Source organism: Cyanistes caeruleus, chromosome 2 (assembly GCF_971803275.1).
Source record: "Cyanistes caeruleus chromosome 2, bCyaCae1.hap1.1, whole genome shotgun sequence".
Lineage (NCBI taxonomy): Eukaryota > Metazoa > Chordata > Aves > Passeriformes > Paridae > Cyanistes > Cyanistes caeruleus.
Window position 1 is genome coordinate 97038172 of NC_141702.1, and position 16371 is coordinate 97054542.

At 43.6% G+C, this 16371-nt stretch overlaps 1 protein-coding gene across 1 annotated transcript; it reads left to right on the top strand.

The window, feature by feature from the left end:
* Positions 1-1281: 1281 nt before the first annotated feature.
* PRPH2 (peripherin 2) lies at positions 1282-15270 on the top strand. The gene is made up of 3 exons (XM_023922780.2): positions 1282-1966; positions 4677-4923; positions 10173-15270. Exons 1-3 carry the CDS (start codon positions 1386-1388, stop codon positions 10407-10409), a joined length of 1065 nt encoding a protein of 354 aa, XP_023778548.1. The 5' UTR covers positions 1282-1385; the 3' UTR covers positions 10410-15270.
* The last annotated feature ends 1101 nt before the right edge of the window (positions 15271-16371 follow it).

Genomic DNA, 16371 nt, shown 5'->3' on the forward strand with positions numbered 1-16371 from the left:
CCTCCCAGTTCCTCTTCTAGAGCTGCTCCTTTCTCCCCTGCAGCGTTAGTGCCCATACCCTCACACTCCTGCAGGAATAGTTTCCATTGCTGGATGTTGCCTGAGGTTAATTTCACGTTGTGGTGACAGGCGGTGAGGCAGCACAGGAATTTCCCAGTATCTCCAAACCCCTGTGAGGCGACTGGGAGATGATATTTCAGAGCAAGCAAAACTCCTCGAGCGGAGGAGCGAGTGAAAGCCCGGCACCTCTGCTTGTCTGACACAGCTGGGTGCTGCAAGGAGGAGGCTGCAGCCGCAGGAGGGGGTCGTACCCTCCTTTCTGCCCACTCCAGCGTGAAAGCAGAGCCGACTGCAGGTCCTTCACCAGAGCCTGAGGACCCCTGGGATGCCTCCCTTGCACTCAAATACAACATCCCCAGGGTTCCTCTCCAGCTGCTGAGTTGAATATTCCTCCCTGGTGTAAACTCCCGGGTGGGTCTCCTTGGGCAGCCCTGCTCGCCTCTCTGGTCTGGTGATTATCCAGTAAGCTGCTCATGCCAGCTCACTTTTTATTAAAGCATCTATAGATTTCAGCCCAGGGTTTATTTATTGAGTTTCTCTGCACTCTTCCTTTCTCCTGCTCTCCTGCCAAGACTCAGAGATATGGTGCAAGCCCTGGAAGTAAATAGAAAATGCCAAGCTTAGCTTTTTTTAGGTCACTGTAAACTACACGCTTATCTGCTTTCAGAATACGTAAGCCACAGGATGTCATCTCCAGTCAACACAGAAGGATAAGGGCTAGAACGTGGGTTTGGCTGTAGATATGAATATATTGGGATCACGGTGGGGAAGTGTATGTTTGTATACAAGCAGCCTTTTTTAATCCAGAGCCCTCTTCCTTTTCCTCAAAGTTTCTGAATTCTTCTGGCAACAAAGATCTTTTTATATCTCTGGGGTTTCATATTCCACCCAGCAGCCTATCATAGGAGAGCACAAATCTACTAAATAGTAAAATGAGGGATTACTTCCACTCATCTGTTGACAGACATTTCTCCAAATTGGATCAAATGATTAAAGGTATTAGAATGACGTCTTGCAGATCCAGATCAAATCATTTGAAACCTTGAGAGTGTTTCTCCTTTGCTTGGAAGAAACCACCAGAAATAGTTGTAGGTGCTAATTGCCCATTATTCTCACTAATGTGAAATTGTTAACTGGGACCTTCGAATATTTTACTTATTTGAATCCTAACCAGGGAACTTCAAGATGGAAGGACCGTGCAGTGGCTCACTTCCCGATGTGCCGTTCGGGATCTCTTCCAATGCCTGAATGGTTCTTCCTCAAGTTGCTTACGCTGAGAAGAGGGGTCCAGGCTGTGAAATCTTCCAACATCTCCCACTACAAAGATGGCACTGCTGAAAGTCAAATTCAATCAGAAGAAACGGGTAAAACTAGCGCAGGGACTATGGCTCATGAACTGGTTTTCGGTGTTTGCTGGAATCCTTGTTTTTAGCATGGGATTGTTCCTCAAAATTGAGCTCCGGAAGCGAAGCGAAGTGATGGACAATTCTGAAAGCCACTTTGTGCCCAATTCTTTGATATTGATGGGTATATTATCCTGCGCCTTCAATGGTTTTGCTGGAAAAATTTGTTACGATTCTCTGGATCCCGCTAAATTTGCCAAGTGGAAGCCTTTGCTAAAACCTTACCTGGCACTGTGCTGCGTCTTTAACATGCTCATTTTCTTCGTTGCTCTGATTTGCTTTCTCATGCGGGGCTCCCTGGACAGCACCCTGGCCCAGGGGCTCAAGAACGGCATGAAGTTCTACCGGGACACGGACACCCCCGGAAGATGCTTCATGAAGAAGACCATCGACATGCTCCAGATTGAGTTCAAATGCTGTGGCAACAATGGCTACAAAGATTGGTTTGAAATCCAGTGGATCAGCAACAGATATCTGGACTTCAGCTCCAAAGAAGTGAAAGAGTAAGTGACTTGGTGGGGTTTGTATCACGTAGTATCGATCTTTGATCGATATTTTCCTCAAGTGCCAACAGGCACTGACTGGAAAGGGGTTTGTGTAAAATAGGGTCCTGTGTAATAAAGCATCCCAAATGATCAGCTAGAGTGCTTCCTCCCCTGACAAATTCTTCCAAAGTCATCCAGAACATAAAATAAAATAATAAGCACCAAAATACAATTCCCACTCTTAATTGGTGTGATGTGAACAGACTTAATAGTTTTTACTGTCTTTCACTGCTTTATTAAACCCATTACCTTGAGCCACACTCCCAAAATCAACAGGAAAGTATCAGAACTTTACTAATCCTTAAGCAGATGTCAATGTGATTTATTAATTTCCTAAAAAAATAATTCCCTGGAGGAGATATACTGTTGATACCGCTTTTAAAACTCCACTTAGATATTGGCAGCTAATCAGCCGCATGGAAATAAATAGAGGCAGTAACTCTTTGCCAATAACTCATGTGTTTTAGATCCTTGAGATTTAGAGTTTTATTTTTATATTCACTCAATGGATTGCTTCTGTGCTGTGATAATACTGAGCATCAATTGATGTCCCTAGCTTTATACAGTGGCCCCTGTAGCCATATGTATTTAAGTTCTGTCCTGTGCCTAATTTTTTTAAATCTCACATGAAAGCAGCACTAGTTTATTGTTTCTATGCAAGCCAGACCAGGTTGTTGACCAGAAACACCTTAATGGCTTTGATGTCAGTGCCCAAAGAGGCAGTAATCCCAAAATCAGGTTAGGTTCAGTAAGCTCAAGCAGAAAATAAACATGAGAACAAAATGAACCTTTGAAATTAAAAAAATACCATTAGGCATAAATACCCAAAACCTTTTTAAAAATTAAGCACCAAGGAAAGAGATGGTTATTCTGGGTTCTTTGGGAACATCATTCATTATCGTTTTTGCTCTGTGGTTGCATAATGGGCCCTGTAAACTGGAAGCAATCTGCCTTTTAAATATACTGCCTGTATTAAAAATGTCTGAATAATTTGAAAAATAAGCTTTGTGTATCTCTTGGAATCTCGTGGGATCCCTGCCTGATGGTGTAAATGGTATTTCACTTGTGTGTGTCTCTCTGCATGCTCTTTTCACACGTTGGGTGGTCTGGTTGTTTTTGCAGTTCTGAATGAGGACTTTTAAGTGAAAACTGTTACAGATTTAATCGGTTGCACTGTGGGGTGTTCTAACAAATACATTCACTATTAAGTAAGGAGGTGTTCCCATTGCAAAGGTATGCCCGTGGGTATAAATAACTACTTGAAAAAACCTTGCCAGCATTATATGGAGATTTGAGAGCTGTAACTTAATCCAGCAGCAGTAGAAGGGCAATGCACAGAGGGAAAACAAGGTTATACTGTCCTTAATAACTGATGCCTTGTTTGGGACTGAGACTCAAGGTAATTTCTTTGTACTACTGAGGCAGGAAATAGGGCATTAAAAATCTACAAGTGGGTTTTAGTGAATTCAAGGTTTGTACTATATGGTGGTGCACAATCTCTGCTCCTGTCCTGGTGGGATAGTCTGGCCCTTTGAAGCCAATAGTAAAGTTCTCCTTAGTTCCAAGGCAGGTGGGAGTCTGTTCCCCACAATGGGATTTTTATATTATTTGTAGACCAAAGGCCTGATCCAATATCCAATCTCTCTGAAACTGGTGGAGCACTTACACATGAATGGGAATTAGACCAAATCCAGAGTGCACTTTACATTTAGAGAGAAAACCTCAACTGCGTTTGCTGTTTAGATATATTTAGGTCATGACTGTAAAGCACAATTTCCCTTCACCAGGTTGTTGGAATCACCTCTCCCTCTATGACAATTTTAAAATATCTATATAGAAAGTTACAAGTGACACTCAGATTTTTTTTTCACTTCTCTACACCACTGGGACCCTCCATTCTATGATTTTCCAAACAAAGTGGCCTGTTTTAAAAAGGCAGTCCTTTTATTATAGTATTTTTGCAGAGTCAGTGGAACTATTTGCCTTCTACGTTATCTTGCATCTAAATATCTCCTAAGACACCAGACTAAATGACTGTTTACAGAGAACAACCACAGTGTCAGATGAACAATAGCTGGGGAGCTCCTGCAAGGACTTTGGAAATTTTGCAACATCCTGTTGCTGAAGCACATTTCATGTTTTCGATACTGGCTACCTTCCCAAGCCAAGAATAAATGCACAACCCCTCCCTGGAGCTACTATCATCAACAAGAAGCTATTTGGTTTGCTGGATCAATGCTCTAGCTGGATATAGTGGGTTCTAAGGCTGTTCTGGGTTCTTTTCCAAGTTCAAGTCAGCTCCAACACCCTTCCCTCCTAACTATGCTGTGATCACCCTTTTATTACTGCCCCTCCTGAATTCTGTCAGCCATTTGCTTTTGTTAAAAATTAATTTCTTTGAAGAAGTGACCCGAGAGCATGCATTTCCACCAGGAGTTAATTACAGACTCAGTGTAGCCTTGACATAGAAACGGATTTTGGAGAGAAGGGACACCCTGGGTAAACACCACTGCGTGAACAAGGGGACACGGAGAAAAGGCCGGTGAAAAAATCCTCCTTGCCTTTGCTTTCCTTCCTCGTGCAGATTTGCTCCTGGATATTTCTGTGTGTGTGTCTGTGTGTCTGTCTGTGTGTGTGTATTCACGCTCCCTTCTGCCCTTGCCCGTAGCCGGATCAAAAGCAACGTGGACGGGAGGTACCTGGTGGATGGTGTCCCCTTCAGCTGCTGCAACCCCAGCTCCCCCAGGCCCTGCATCCAGTACCAGGTCACCAACAACTCTGCCCACTACAGCTATGACTACCAAACCGAGGAGCTCAACCTGTGGCGCCGCGGCTGCCGGGAAGCGCTCCTGAACTACTACAGCGGCATGATGAGCTCCATGGGCGCCGTCATCCTCCTCGTCTGGCTCTTTGAGGTAACCCTCTCCCCTCAGACACACTTCAGTGAAGTGCCAGCTCTGCAGGAGCGGGGCACTTCTCAACGTGGGCTTCTGAGTGAAAATCAAATCAATTTAAAATAAATTTCCCCATTGTTTGGCTGAGAAAATATCTAATAGCTGAGTAAGGGCTGAAAGGTCCCAGGCTGGAAACAGAGGTGGAGAGACCAGAGCCTCCAGTATTCCAGAACAAGAGGGGAAAAAGGGGTGTGATTTTCTGTCAAAGGCAAGGTGCTGAGCAGGGAAGAGAGCACAAGGGCTCTGCTGTCCAGATGCATTAATTTTACATGTGTCACCATTTGTGGGGAATGAGAAATACAAAAAAGCAGCACATCAAAAAAGATAAGACAGTAATTAGTGGTACAGAAAGCGCAGTTAAAGGGTTTACATGCTGAACAAAATAAGGCTTTAAGCTGCACACAGTGGAACGATTTCAAGGCAGTGTGTGAACCTCCATCAGCTCCACCAAGTTATTTGTCAGAAAAAGTGGTTTAGGTGGGGCAGATGGATTAAATTTATTTTATTGTGCTTCCCAAAACCATGACACTAATGCAAACAGATGCCAACAATGCCCAGGGCAGGTGTCTGTGTGCACCATAACCCAAAGTGCAGCTTGTCTGATAAAATAGTGTCCAATGTGATGAATCTCCTGACTCTGGGAGATGGCCAATTTTCTGGCCAGGGTGTTTAATCAACACTAATGCTCGGGGAGTGTGGGCTGGCAGTGTCACAAGGGCTGGAACGTGAGGTGCTGGATGTGGAGATCAGGCAGCACCTGCTGGTAAAACAGAGGGTGCAGCTCCTGGGGTGCAGCAGATCCTTTCCTATCCTTGGAATTGTTGCTGCATATGGCATTGCCTATTTTAAATGATTCAGCTGCCTTTTAAAAAATTAAGATGCATGCAAATTAAAAAAAACATGAGTTACATTTTGATACAAGCACTGGCCTACAGCCTTCCAGGAATGAAGATGCTTTTTAGAAAATAAACACCTACCTAAATCTGTGAACTGAAAAAAAAAAAAAGTATCATTAAGTTACTCCATGTTGCATTGTTTTAAAAATAACTGCTCTGAACTGCAGAGAAATGTATTAACTCTTTGCACTGTTATTCTGGTAAGAAAAGAAAGAGAAGGTCTTTATTTTAGCCCAGATTCAAGTGCGGAGCTCTTAAAGAGAGGGGAAATTCAATTGTATTTGAAAGTCAAAGAAATTCAAAAACTCAGGGGAAAAATGCACAAAAATACCAATGCCAGCTGCAAAAAATCATGACTAGGAGCCAGTAAGATACCTTCACTAACTTGCAAGAGATTAATGACTGTGATATGTTAACATTAATAGCAGTGATAAAAATGCAGTATTTTATGTCTAACTCTTCAAAGTACACCTGGGTATTTTTTTCAACCTGTGGCATAATGAGAAATAAGAGCTTCTCTTCTTTCCTTTGCTTTTTTCAAAATAGTAGGTGAGACTTTTTTTCAGGCAAGCAGAGGACTTTCAGGGCAAAACTTGAAAGAAACAACACTATTCTGGGTTACAATAACTTGCCCTCCTGAATATTTATTACTTGCCTGATATTCTACCATAAAGGGCCCAGATTTGGATCTGAAATTCCCTTTGCTTTTACGGCAAACTTTGAAGAGAGCATGCAAAGCAGGAAACAGACATTAATTTTGTCTCCCTTGAAATATAACCACTTCCTTTATATTCCAGTCAAGATAGGAAACAATTTTATTCTGAGTAGGAGGGCAGCAGAGGTTCCAACTCTTGGCCAAGGTAAGTATGGGTCTGAGCAGAGTGAGCCCAGGGGCAGTGATTGTGCTGGCTCTGTGCTTGGCATTTTCCACTTTGACTGGGAAGTCACAGAAAGGTGCCAAAGCAAAATCCTGGCTTGCTTTACACCTGCAGCCTCTGTGGACTCAAACCAGGTACTTCTCCAGCAAAGTCCTTCTGGGGGCTGTGGACGACTCTTCCAGCTGGGTTGCTGGAATTGAGGTGTGGGAAGGGGGAGAGAACATGGAGGGAAATACTAATCACAGCTGTTCTTCTGAGCTGCAAAAGAAAAAGGTAACATGCCAAACAGGTGCAGGGACCTCAGGGAAGGCCATTCCTTTTTATACTAGGCACAAGGAAGAACAAACCTATTTTGAAACATCAAAACTTCTATTTGAAAAGAGTGCTAATATCTAGAAGCTGCTTTTCCTAACAAAAGCTGTAGGCTTCCCATGTGTGACAACCAGTCATGAGGATGACAAAAAAAGATCACACCCTGCTCTGGCTAAGCCGCCTCAGGCTAAACCCTGGCCAACAGATGGGCTTCGCTGCAGAAGGTCAAGAAGAGCAAGCCTGGATGTCTTCTTGACCTGCCTCAGGCAGCAAAGAGGAAAAGAGGGGTTCAAGGGTGCCCTGAATAAAGCATTTCAAAAGGAATAGAGGGCTGAGGCTGGTTCCTGAGATGCTCCAGGTCCTCCACTTGTGCAGACATGTGGATCTCAATAGGTCACAGCTGCCACAACAGCCAAGACCCTGGGACTCACCTCACATGTACCACAGACCGGATGGGGGCTGAGCTCCAGGAGAACACTGAGACATTAACAGGAGGCATATTGCATGTCCTGTGTTGGACTAAACTCTCTGATGCTTTAACAGTAGGAGTGAATTTCTGGTGATCTCCAAAACGAACCCACAGGAAGCAGGGACCCTCCAGATGGGCACAGTTTGCTGTGTTGGCCCAGCTGGAGAGGCTGAGCATGTTGTGGTGCAGAGCATCCACCAGCCCAGCCTGCACAGCCCTAGCCCTGGAGAAACACTGTGGCTGTGTTCTTCCTGGCACTTTAAAGCTGCTGTTAAATGACAAGAGTTTCCATGACAGCCATGGCAGGGAAATCATCCCTCAGCAAGACTGGCCTCACTCCGGGGCTCTGACACCCCAGCCTTCTGTTCTGGATTGTGGTTAAGCTCAAATCTACAACTCACAGACTGGTTAAGATTGGAGGTTTAGCTGTGGCCCCACCAGGGCTCAGCAGTGGGGAAGAAGGATCACATTCCTCAGCCTGGTGGCAATTATTCATCTATTGCAGGCAAGGATACCATTTTCCCACTTTGCCACAAGGACACATTGTTGACTCACGGACAGCTTGGAGTCATCCAAGGCCCTTTGCTGCCAAGCTGCTGCCAGCCAGCCACCCCCAGCACATAGTGGTGGATGGGGTTATGCCTTCCCTGGTGCAAGACTTCAGCTAAACTGGTGGTCCTAGACTCTCTGTGATCATATAGGAGATAGATTAATTTACCAGATACTTGTCTCAAACTTCCTGGGCTCTCTTCTCATCTGGCAGAGAAGGCAGGCTCAGGTCAGTGGAGGTGACAAGAGCTCAGACATTTTGCATTGCTTTTAAGGAATCTCAGCTTCAGGGATTCAAAATCTTGCTTAGAAAGGTTTTTAAGAAAACAAAGTCTTAAACTGAAAGAAAATGTCACAAAATCTCATCCAAGGACAGGTCAGATGCTCAATGCTGCACAAGCACCTTCCTTTTTAAAAGTATGATAATATTTAGTGACTTAGAGCCATCCAGGAAGCCAGTCCCCCTACTTTGGCTGTCAAAGAATGGCATTTGGCAAGTCAATCACAGAACAAAGCTCCTCCTCGCTGACATGCAGCAAGGTAGCACAAGTAGAGAGCAACATGGAGGCCATTTCCTGCACCCAGACCTGTTAATCTGCATTGCAACAGCCAGTGATTTCAAGGATATCAGCCCCATGAGTGAGAGCAGTAGTGGAACTCAGAGGGAAGATGTCAAAGGCTTTAAATCCCAAGACTAACGTGATGGGATTTGTCACTTGTGACTTTTATAGAGTAGTGCTTTAACTGAATCATATTATTGGCTAGATGAGACTATTTCCAGACCCAGAGCCACTAGACACTTCCTTAGTGACCAAAGTGTGGTGAGTTATACATTCCTGTGTTAAGCAGTATGAACATTTGCCTTTGGATATGGAAGTATTTGATGAAACTTGTTTGTTTGACCAATGTTTTTCCCTTTCTGATCTTGAGTGAAGGCAGAGAAATACTAACATCTGCAAATTTTGAGAGCAGCCAAGTGTAGCTTTAGTCTTCCAGGAGTTTGGAGACATTGATCAAACACAAGTAGGGTGACACAGTGGACAGGCTGATGAATGGTCCATGGAAGCACATGCTTGGGAAGTCCCCCAAGTCCAAAAGCCAGAGGTGAATTCTGTCATTGGCCTTGCCATGTGGCTGAATCCCAACCTCAAATCTGCCAGCCTCTTAAGCCATCAGGGTTGAGGAAGACCAAAGATAGTCAGTTCCTTGGGCAATTGGATAAGGTGATGGAGGCATCATATTTCCCTTAGGGAACAAATCCTATGAGGTCACTGACAGCAGTAGGTGTTCTCCAGCTGAGCTTTACCCAGCATGTGAAGGACCAAACCAATCTTACTGCTGCCCCATCCCAACCACCAGCCCTACCACGTCACCAGGCTGGCTCTTCTGGGAGCTGCTCTTCTGAAGTCCTCTACTTCACTCATCAATCACTTTTCTTCATAAGCACCACAAGGGTGAGGTCAGATTGTTGTGAATGGTCTTAGAAGGCAGGAGACTGGCTAAAACCCCACTTTCTCTCTGGGGGCAGGTGCAGGGTGTTGCCAGTGTCAGTGGTGTTAGTACAGTAGAAAAAGTCTCAGGGCTGCTAGGAGTAGGTAATATTTAATCAGAAATATGGATTTGTTTTAGATGGAACCAGGGAGAGATCACCTGCTGCCTTGGTTTCCTTATTTGCACATACCAATGTTAAAACAAAATCAGAAATCTGAAGCAGATAAACTAATGGCTCAAATCCTAACACTGCTCTATTCTGCAGAGATGCTGATTCATTAATATCTCATTGATCGGCTTAATATACTCACCAAACATATTAAAGTCAATTCAGAGTTGAAATATTTAGTTAAAACTAAGTGGGTGGTGGCCAAGGACGGTGTTGCACATCCAGACTGCCTTGTAAACACCCAGTGCACAGCAGCCGGGGATGCATGAAAACCTCCCGGGAAAGCACCGACACTGACGGGGCACGTGGAGAAGCCCCTTGGGCCCCTCAGAGCTGCTGCTCACACCAGCAGCCCAGGCTGCCCACAGCAGGGGACAGTGAGGGTGACAGGACGGGAGTGCCCGGGCCTGGCTGACGCGCTCTGCCTTTCCCGTTGCCTGGCACAGATGTCGGTGATGGTTGGCTTGCGCCTCCTGCACACCTCCCTGGAAAGCATTGCCAATCCCGAAGACCCCGAATGTGAAAGCGAAGGGTGGGTCCTGGAGAACAGCCTGAAGGACACTTTCAAATCCGCGCTGGAGAATTTGAAAAAGCTGGGTAAGTTCAACCAGGTGGAAGCAGGAGCCGAAGGGGCCGAAGGAGAGGAAGGTGGGAAGACGCCAGCCATCACTACAGTCAGTTGAGCTGCTCATTGAGGTGGACTTTTTCTCAGAGAAAAATAACACAAACTGAGAATTGTGAATATATCTACATTTTAAAAGCTATGTATCAACCACCAGAATACACATTTCTACACATGTTCACTTTTGTACATGGGAGCATACAACATAGTGCACCTTGGGATAAAACACTTATCCACAATGTGACTACACCATATCCATATCCTTTTGGGAATACGACCCCAACTAGGACTTGCAATATTCACGTGTTCCCTTATCAGAGACAGTTAGTTTAAGAAAAAAAAAAAAATTGAAAAGAAAAGATTGCTGGCATCACATGGTGATCCAGTCCATCTTATTTTGAAATTAAAAGTGGAATTTGAAAAGTTAATAGTTCTTTGTTTAAGCTGTTTCATCAGCATACTTTCTGTACTTCAGCTTTTAAGGACAAACAGATTGAATTTCTGGAGAGTAACATGATAGAATTCAAAGAAAGAAGGATTTCCAGAATTGTATATAACTTAGTATACAGGTATTTTGACAAACCTCTCATATGTGATTTTTGTTAATGTGCTAAGCAATGGTATTTTCTGCTGTATTCTTAAGATGTACATAGAACAAAATGCAAACCTATGCTGAGAATTTATGTACTAAGCAAAAATTGTAATTTAATGAAGCAGCCAAGCATCGTAAAAACAACATTCAGGTAAGATTCAGGGGGTTTGTTTCTCAGGATTTTTTTGCAGACTGTATATCTTGAATGCATGTGTTGTAGACTTATGCTTCACCTTGTATTTACATTCTTCACAGAAGCTTAGAAGATTCATCTTTTAGTGGGTGGAATCCAGGCTATGAGCACGTGCCAGTTATGGCTACTCTGGACATTTTACAGAGTATGTAATCTCATAACTTGCTCCAGAATATTCAAGCCCAACTATTTTTAAAACAAGACAAACCCAAATCCAGACAGGCCACTTAGAATTCACACTTAAAATGCTTTCCAGGGGCCTAGAAAATGGATACTATTTGTTCATAAGTACATCAAGCCTCACCCTTTCAGGCCAGGGAAAACTAAGTTTAAATCAATCCCCAATGTACAAATTTTACTTCATCAGTGAGGCAGTACTCATCATCATATCTTTTAAATCAAAAGGAAGGCACATTTTGCATATGCTTCATCTCTACAAAGCTAGTGTCATAGCTGGAGGATCCTGTTCTCAAGTTGGAATAAAATATGGAAAGAGTTTGCTGTGGTGTGCAGCCTCTAATAGGGGAACAGAGCATCATCTTGAGTTTATTTTCAGCTGCCAGATAATTTCAGCTAAAGGGAAAGAAACCTGAGAGAGCAAGCCCCAGCCCCCTGTGCTGAGACTGCAGACACCTCAGTCCCTCTCTGCAAGCCAGGCACCACACTTATTCTTACCCTCTGCATCTCGGGGGGGTACCTGGGAGAGGTTTCTCAGTGGGTCCCTTCTCCCTGGCTGGTGGCCAGCCCTCAAAGGGAGCAGCGTTTGCAGCTGCATCACCATTGCACAGCCCACTGGTTTTCGTTCTTAATCACTTATGCACTTGCCCCAGCAGCACTCAGCTCCTCCAGCTTCTGTCCAAATTCTTTCTAGGATGGACACATCAGTTCAAGGCAGGACAAGCAGGATGTGTCTGTACATCAAGCCGTAGTTTCCATCTCAGTGCCCAGGCTGTTTCAGGCCACCTACACATAAGGTTTGATTTTGACAGGTGTCTGTGGTGTCCTTTCACTTTCTCAAAGCTGGTCACAACTTTCAACTTTAGTTATGATCATGAATTTAGTTACAATAATGAATTAAAAAGTCACTCTCCTGTGCGTAAGACTAGGACAAGGGCACTGACAAAAGGCCAACTTGCTACTCACCACAGCCTATCGTCTCTTGCTCTGCTGAGGGACAAAACTGTACGAGCCAGAGCAGCTCCTCCCTGCTCAGTAGGAAGTCACTGGGGCCAGCTGCCCCTCTCAGAGAAGAACAGGATTGAGGATGGCACACGATGTGGCCACATGTACCAGAGAAGAGCTTTTCAGAGGAGTCACATGTGGATAGGAGCTGCGTTACAAGGATTAATTACAGTCTTTCCTTGGGAGGCTTCAGCGAGCTGTGATCTCTACCAGTTATTTGACTAGACTGACTTTTCAAAGATATCTAGATTTATTGCTGCACTAGAAATCTGGATTAGGCCATTAATTTAGACAGGACTCTCCAATTATTTGTGGTCTCTATATTTTTTTTATCAGATTATTGCTAAAGCAACATAACAAATTTTCAAACCATTCTTCCAGTGACATACTGGAGAAGCCAGTTCCCAGAACAATGGTATCAGGCAGGTAAAGAGACCATCTGAGACAGGTTTATGAAGCACAGTACTGGAACCAGGGAACAAAGAACATGGGCTAATGCTATCTAAAAGCCTCCTGGTCGATGAAGATCTTTGTGACATCTTATGATTACCACAAGATTGTAATACGACTGCTTTGTACAATATTACATGTAATATATCACGTGTCCAATCTTACACATACTTACTTGTGAAACCGCAAATGCTGTTCTAGATAAAGATATTTCTGCTGACTGTAAATGTAAATTTAGGTATTAAAATGTTATTGCAAGTAAAGATCTCTTTAAAAAAAATGTTTAAATATATACAATTTAATACAGATTTCTTTAATTTGCATTACTGCTTTTTCCTTCTGAATTCATTTTTTGGATCTGTTTTATGTGTCCCTGTATGTGGGAAGGTTTTCCCACTTCTATATAATGCTCTGAGAGAAATCAAATCTTTCTCTTTCCATGTACCCAGCTAAACTCAGGATGTGCAAGCAGACCCTTAAATCACCTGCCTCTTACTAGAAACAGAATTTGCTGTTCTATTTTAATAGCAGCCTCTTGTAGTACATAGGAATTAAAACATCTTCACAGCCATGAACATGATGTTCTGATCATGCTGCACCATGTGAAACCACTGGCATCCTCAGGGTCTTTGACAATCAGCTGGGTTTATAACCTATTTTTCTCCCTCTGTTTAAATCAAACTTGTAATGGACATTCAAAAGAACACATTGTTCTTATTTTAAATTTAAGTCTAAAGCTCACAAAGTCAAATCTCCCTGCAGCAATCCGACAACTTCCAGAGCCGTGCCCTCATTTTCAAACTAATAAACTTCAGAAGGATGTGAACTTAATTCATGCAAACCAGGCCACTTCTTTTTAGGTACCTCCACATGGATTAGCAGCTTAAATCCAAGTATCCAGATCTCAGAGTCAGCCCAAGGCCTCAAAGCGTCAACTCTTAAGAAATATCACTTTTAAAAGAATGACAAGAAGTGTGTTATTTTACTGATGACATTTATTTGAAGGGACACAGAACATTGACTAAAGTGCTTTAAAGGAGGAAATATAAACAGCTTCCTTAAAGCTATTAGTTCCTAAGTAGCCTTAATACAATTTATAAGATTAGCCTCCATGCATTACATGAGCTTGGGCATTCGGTAATACCACACAAATACAAGTGTGCAGCTTAGCAAAGAGCATGGGAATGCTATATTGGGCTCACAGGCACCACGGACCTCCTAGCTGATGGGCTGGGAAGATTTTCAAGGCTAATATAAAGAAAAAAAGATCCCAGCAAAACAGTTACTCATTTACACCCAGCTTGCTTGTTTCATGCAAGAAGCCAACGCTGTTCTTAGCATAATCAATGGAAAATGGGGACGGATCACAAATGCTTATTAAAAAAAAAAAAAAGAGCATTATTAGAGATTAGTTAATTAAGAGATAAGGCCAGAAAAATAGAATGGAACCATGTGATAACAGCCCCCTGTGGGGAAGACACAGGCTTAGGCAAATTTATTTCTGGCAACAGCAATGCAGCTATCTCAAATCTGAAGTCATGCCAACATGGAACATTTTCTGATTTTTATCAGACCTATAGTGCTCAGTGACTGACTGAAACTGGACTAGTAAAACGTCTCTCCTCTCTCAAAGCAGCTGCATTTGCTATTCCCATGTCATTCCACAGGTATTTCTGAATCTGGATCCAATCCATGTTTGTGAGGTGGGAAAGCTGGAGGAAACCCTGACCTGGAGCTCAGCTTTGTAGATTTCCATCACAGTCTCTGCAGCACGCTGCCCTGGGGGGACACCCCTTTTTGCAGTTCCTCCCTAACATTTGGGAGGGCTCCACAGAGGGAGGGCTGAGCAGGACTCTCACCTCCTATCCCACCAGCTCCCCACAAAGCATACGCAAACAACTACTCTTGCCTGATGGTTTCTAAGAGGGTAGTCCATAAATTACGAGGAAGTACATTTCCACAGCTTGTTCTCAAAGTTCTCCAGAGCAAAGGGTGGTGCAGGAATCACAGTGAAACAAGGACCAAAGGGCAGGTCTGCAGCCTGCCACCAGACTGATGCACACTCCCTGCACCAGGCAACCAAGCACCACATCCCTGGGAAAAACAGGGTCAAGCAAAAGCAGAAATGAGGAGACTTGGGCATGTGGACCTTGGAAAGGCACAACTGCAGCTGGAGGGCGATGAAAGGAAGAAGACAAAGCATTAAATCTCAGGCACACAATTCCCCAGACTGACTCCCTTGATAATTGGGTGAAAATGTTTAGTTCTTGAAAAAAAACCTCACAGAAGTCACTTTGAAGTCTGTGATGATACAGAATTTAACAGCAGCACCAAAGAAATGCTGTCCCTCCCAGCTGGAGATGCACATAGCCCTCGCTCCAACCAGGCAGCAATGTCAACATACCCAAGCTGGAAGGTGACTCTGGCTGTGTTCATCAGTTTGAGGACACACACAGTCCCCAGACGCAAAGTTTTCCTCTTACAAATCACCTCCTGCCTTCCCAGCCGCCCAAATAACCCGTCCAGAGGGTGGCACAGCTCTGCCTTAGACAAATACTTTTAAAGATGGGTGTGAGTTTTCCCATTTACACATGTGTTTTCTCCAGCACAAATAAAAAGCTAAGGTTTAAAATGACAAAAACACGGTGGGACATACCAGTAAGGACAAGGTCAATTCACAACTTTGTACGAATGAATCTTTCATTAATTACATAAATTAATCAAGAGTGCAAGTAAAATTGATTCTATAATGTCACTGGTATATTTTAAGTAAATTCTGACAGCATTTCTTGTTTTCATTGCAGAACATTAAAAGTAATTAGAACTTAAAATTCAAATTTATTCTTCATTTCTCTAAGTTCTTTTATTATTATTATTTTAGAGTATTTTAGATTATTTTTGAGATTAGGTAATATTAAAAATGGATCAAATGCATTTCAGGAAGCATTTTATTCAGGGAAAAACTTGCAGTGATATGTCTAGATTTCAAATAATTACTACCACACCACATCCCTGACTCCAGTGGGAAAAAACAACTTTCCATCCCCTCCCTCTTTGCAAGGTGGCACTCGACCAGGGGTACTGCCCTCCTCAAATACTTCACAGCCAGCTCTCTGTCTCTGGTGAATGCTTACAGGTGGATCCCAAATCTCAGAGAGGAGGATTCAACTCCATCCTCGTCTCATCACAACCACTGCTGCTGCAGCCCTGGAAACTATGTGCACCTCAGTAGCCGTGCCTGGAGCAGGGCATCCCACCCTGAGCACCCACTGTGCTCCAGGGCAATGAAGCAACCATGTTTGGTCTGGGGTTTGCTGTCCTAAATGGATGTGACACCTTTCAATGCCTGGATAGCTGCTCTTCCACATCTGCCCAACAATTTTAAATGCTGCCCACACAGAAATGATTGTCTCACACATGTTTTTTGCATTAGAAGCAGTTACCCCCAGCCTCCCACCTGAACACTGTGCTTCTGCATGCTTCAAGTGACACAAGTTGCTAGTGTAGAGCATTTACCACTCCATTAGAAAAAAAGCAACTCAAAATTACTTGTTTTCAGCTCCATCCTGTTCAAGCTGACAGAGTGGAGCTTAAAGCATGCATTAC

Coding starts and splice junctions, on each gene's coding strand:
- PRPH2 (XM_023922780.2), top strand. CDS start 1,386: ATGGCACTGCTGAAAGTCAAATTCAATCAGAAGAAACGGGTAAAACTA. Junction 1,967..4,676: donor AGCTCCAAAGAAGTGAAAGA/GTAAGTGACTTG, acceptor CCTTGCCCGTAG/CCGGATCAAAAGCAACGTGG. Junction 4,924..10,172: donor TCCTCGTCTGGCTCTTTGAG/GTAACCCTCTCC, acceptor TGCCTGGCACAG/ATGTCGGTGATGGTTGGCTT.